Below are 4661 nucleotides of genomic sequence, written 5' to 3'. Positions count from 1 at the left end.
ATTTGTATATTTGTAAGTGGTCAAACCACTACTCTGCCCATTGAAAGACTATAAGGCATGCCACAGATCCTTTTCCTCCTCTTCTGAAGAAGATTCTGACCAATATTTTTCTCACATACTTGGATGAAGAGATTTTAGTTTGGATTTTAATATTTATAATCTGTAAATTCTTCCTCTAGATCGTCCACAGCTAAAGATACAGATGGAAATTTGTTAGGCAAAGAAAATGCAAAAGGAGTAACAATACCGGTCTGTGTTTGCATAATAGTGAAGGAGAAACTCTTTTGTTACCCATCACCTTACATGGAAAAGTAGAGGCCATAGCTTTTGAAAAAGAAAAAAATATTGAGTGACTGGACTAGGTGAAAGGAGCAGGGCTGGTCTTCATGGAGAGACGGATGACTGATACAATATTAGAGGTACTTCTTTAGACTGGAAGACAGTCTATAATTAAAGATACCAAGCAGGAAAACTGAATATATCCAATGACACAGTCAGAGAGCTTACTGTTCTTGATTAACACCCAAAGTGAGAACAAGAGTGTGATAATGGTTTAATTTTGTTAAAACTCTGGAATGTTTGACTATATTCAATATGCATTAATTATAAGCTAATTATATGGGCAAAAAGTTAAGGTATTTTCAGACTTAAACTGTTGATGGTATGAAGAAATGCAAAAGAGGTTTGCAGATTAAAAATTAGCTTAGCTGGGCTGGGCGCGGTGGCTCAAGCCTGTAATCCCAGCACTTTGGGAGGCTGAGACGGGCGGATCACGAGGTCAGGAGACCGAGACCATCCTGGCTAACATGGTGAAACCCCGTCTCTATTAAAAAATACAAAAAACTAGCCGGGCGAGGTGGCGGGCGCCTGTAGTCCCAGCTACTAGGGAGGCTGAGGCAGGAGAATGGCATAAACCCGGAAGGCGGAGCTTGCAGTGAGCTGAGATCCGGCCGCTGCACTCCAGCCTGGGCGACAGAGCGAGACTTTGTCTCAAAAAAAATAAAAAATAAAAAATAAAAATTAGCTTAGCTAATTTTTAACAATGTTGCCCTGACTAGTCTTGAACTCCTGAGCTCAAGTGATCTTCCTGCCGTTGCCTCCCAGTGTGCTGGGATTACAGGGATGAGCCACCATGTCCAGCCTATAATTTCTTAAAATGTATATTTCTTGCCTTACTTTGATCAATAGAAGCCTTAAAAAAAGACCTGGTAAGACGTTTATCACTGACTGGATCCTAAACTCAGGAAGAAGGATTTCAATGTATGATTGATAGTTATAATATTTGCTCTAGGTTTTTTTTTTTAATACTATCTATCAGGAAATAGAGTATTTCATTTGATTCCCAGTTTGCTAAGAATAATTGTGAACAGATGCAGAATTGTATCAAATATTTTTCTGAATGTTTCTCCTTTAATCTGTTAACATATTGAGTTACCTTAATTGGTTTTCTAATGCTTCATTATTGGGATCTCATTGACTCTTTAATCCATGGTAGTTTTCTTTGTTGTCAGTTGAACTGCTCTTGCTAAGTTAATTAAGTAGTTCCTTGGTCCTCAATCCAGCTGGTAAGTGACTTTTCATTAATATCATGAAGTACTGATTACCCTCGTTGTAACATTCCTTGCTCTTAGTTGCTTTGAAATCCTAGTGTCTTGGTTTTCCTCTTCCTTCTGATGACTTCTTAATTTTTCCTTTGGTTTCTTTATCCTCTGGTGTTCCTTAGGACCCTTGGAGCGCCTACCTCTTATAAAATCAAATATGTGTTGATGTTCTCCAGACCTCCACGTGTGGTCCAAATTTCTTTTCTGAGTTGCAGTCACGAATATCAAAGTGCCTACTTCAACTTTCCACTTGGATGACTTTATAGATACTCCAAAATGTTCAAAACAGAACTCATCTTCCAACTTTCCTTCTTTTTCCTACTTTTTGGCTTCTAAACCTATTCTTCCTCCAGTGATTCCCTCAGGTCACAGTACTACATGCATTCAGGAGTGAAAGGAGAGCCTAAATGTCATCACAGACTCCTCCTCCTTTTTCTAGCCTCCAAATCCATCACACAGACTATTGATTCTTTCTCCTAAATATTTCTCATAGCCATATATCTCTTTCCATCTCTAGACACTAATTTGGCCAAAGCCATCATTCTTCTTCAGTTATTGCTACATTTCTTCATTTTCATTCAGCCTTTCTCTGTCTCGTAAACTCCCTCCTTTCTCTTTGTCCCTCTCTTCCTTTCCTCTTTCTCATTCTCTTTCTTCCCTCTCTCTCTTCTTTCTTTCCTTCCTTTCTTGTTTACTCTTTTTCTCCTCCTGTCTTACTATAATTTTAAATATCTGTCCTAAATGAAAATATTTTCATTCATAGGAAATAACTTACCAGTAGTTCTTTATACAACATCATTCTTAAAATATACACTTTTAAATGTTCATTAATAGAATTTAATTGAGGAGTATGACAGCAACATTAAAAGGTCTAAGTTTTAAAATGATTTCATTCATTTTTTGGGTTAATTTGTCTGGCAACACTTGACCACTAATTTCTAGTAATAGAATATCTGTTTGCTGACCATAAACCAAGACACATAATCTGTAACTGTGAGTTCAATTATGATGCATTGGTGGTTTTGTCAAAATAATTGTTCCTAGAATGTAGAAGAAATACTTTCGTTTACTCTTTCCTTATTTCATCTACAACAATTTTCTACCTGTCTATTAAGGCTAAATTGGTAGCAATATATCTCTGGCCAAAAAAAAAAAAAAAAAAAAGAACATATTATAAGACCAAGGTAAAAAGCAAAAACTATGTTTAATTTTGGAACAGTTACTTAAGATACCTGAGGAACATTAGACTGAAATATCAGTAGGACATTAATTTCAAAAGAAGTGTTTAGGTTTTGGTGTGTTTTGGATATTATTCTATCAGTTCTCTATCAGTTCGAAATATGACTTGAGTTTCCTCATGAAATTCTAAGTATTTTCCAGATCCAAGGCAAATGTCACCTCCCTTTTCCCCCCAACAGTAGTGTTTGTAGTTCTCTTTTCTGATTTAATAGTACATTTGATTCTTGATTCTAATTGCTTTTTTTTTTCTGTTTTCACTATTTTATAGACTTCTTAATGCTTTTTTTTTGTGGTAAATATGTTGCATTTGCATAAGGTCAGAAACAAAGCAGTCATTTATAAAATATATTCCTTGAATAACAACATTATTAGATTATATCTACAGCTTCCTCTGAAAAACAATAAAGATATTTGGATCCAAGTGGTGTAGTATTTCAGGTGAGCGGAAATATACAAATCAGAGAAGGCGGGGGGATCTAGCCTATATTTGCATGTTAATATACTTGACTTTATCCTTTTAGTCATTACCACAAGTAGAAAATTTCAGCCCATGCCAGTGATAAATGGACACAGAAACTGTTGGGTTTAGAATTCAGTAACTCTTTCAAAGAAACGAAAACACTTCCGTGAGGTATGTGAGACTGCATTCCTTGGTAGATCTTTCGGGAATAAGATCAGAATTATAGTAAAAACAGGCAAAGACTTCCTTAAGTATATGAGACTGTATCCAACAGCAGAAGGTCCTGATCAAGACTGGAAGTGCAATAAAAGCAATGAAGATAAGTATCAGAAATGAATGCTCTTCTGCAATAGTTTGATTGTAAATTTATTAATGACGCAAAGTATTAAAAACTTGGATTTTTTTGGTCTCTGGAAATGGCCACCGAATTCGATAAAATCTTTCTGACTCTGGCAATAGTGGAATTCATCATCGGCATGCTGGGGAATGTGTTCACTGGACTGGTAAACTGCTCTGCAGGGATCAAGAACCAAAAGGTCTTCTCAGTTGACTTCATCCTCACCTGCTTGGCTATCTCCACAATTGGTCAACTGTTGGTGGTACTGTTCGATTCATGTGTAGCGGGACTTGCTCCACATTTATATGCCACAGATAGAGTAGGAAAACCTGTTACTATGCTTTGGCACATGACTAATCACTTGACCACCTGGCTTGCCACCTGCCTGAGCATTTTCTATTTCTTTAAGATAGCCCACTTCCCCCACTCCATTTTCCTCTGGCTGAGGTGGAGGATGAACAGAGTGATTGCTATACTCCTTACATTGTCTCTGTTCTTACTGATTTTTGACTGTTTAGTGATAGAAATGTTTATGGATATCTCACTGAATATAATAGATAAAAGTAATCTGACTTTATACTTAGATGAAAGTAAAACTCTCTATGATAAACTCTCTCTGTTAAAAACTCTTCTTAGCTTGAACAGTTTTATCCCCTTTTCTCTGTGCCTGACCTCATTGCTTTTTTTATTTCTGTCCTTGATGAGACATACTAGAAATTTGAAGCTTAGTTCCTTGGGTTCTAGAGACTCCAGCACAGACGCCCACAGGAGGGCCATGAAAATGGTGATGTCTTTCCTTTTCCTCTTCATAGTTCATTTTTTTTCCTTACAAGTGACAAATTGGACATTTTGTATATTGGGGAACAACAAGTACACACAGTTTGTCATGTTAGCCTTAAATGCCTTTCCCTCGTGCCACTCATTTATTCTCATTCTGGGAAACAGCAAGCTACGACAGACAGCTGTGAGGCTACTATGGCATCTTAGGAATTATACAAAAAGACTAAACCCTTTACCTTTGTAG

The 4661-nt window shown here is 36.8% G+C and overlaps 1 protein-coding gene across 1 annotated transcript; it reads left to right on the top strand.

Annotated features, from left to right (window-relative positions):
- Positions 1 to 3716: 3716 nt before the first annotated feature.
- TAS2R42 (taste 2 receptor member 42) lies at positions 3717 to 4661 on the top strand. Its single transcript, XM_017860388.1, has one exon. It carries the CDS (start codon positions 3717 to 3719, stop codon positions 4659 to 4661), a length of 945 nt encoding a protein of 314 aa, XP_017715877.1.

The sequence above is a fragment of the Rhinopithecus bieti genome, unplaced genomic scaffold (assembly GCF_001698545.2).
Source record: "Rhinopithecus bieti isolate Rb0 unplaced genomic scaffold, ASM169854v2 scaffold_54685, whole genome shotgun sequence".
NCBI lineage: Eukaryota > Metazoa > Chordata > Mammalia > Primates > Cercopithecidae > Rhinopithecus > Rhinopithecus bieti.
Note: the sequence above shows the minus strand (reverse complement) of the source record. Positions and strands in the feature narration are given on the sequence as shown.

Coding starts and splice junctions, on each gene's coding strand:
- TAS2R42 (XM_017860388.1), top strand. CDS start 3,717: ATGGCCACCGAATTCGATAAAATCTTTCTGACTCTGGCAATAGTGGAA.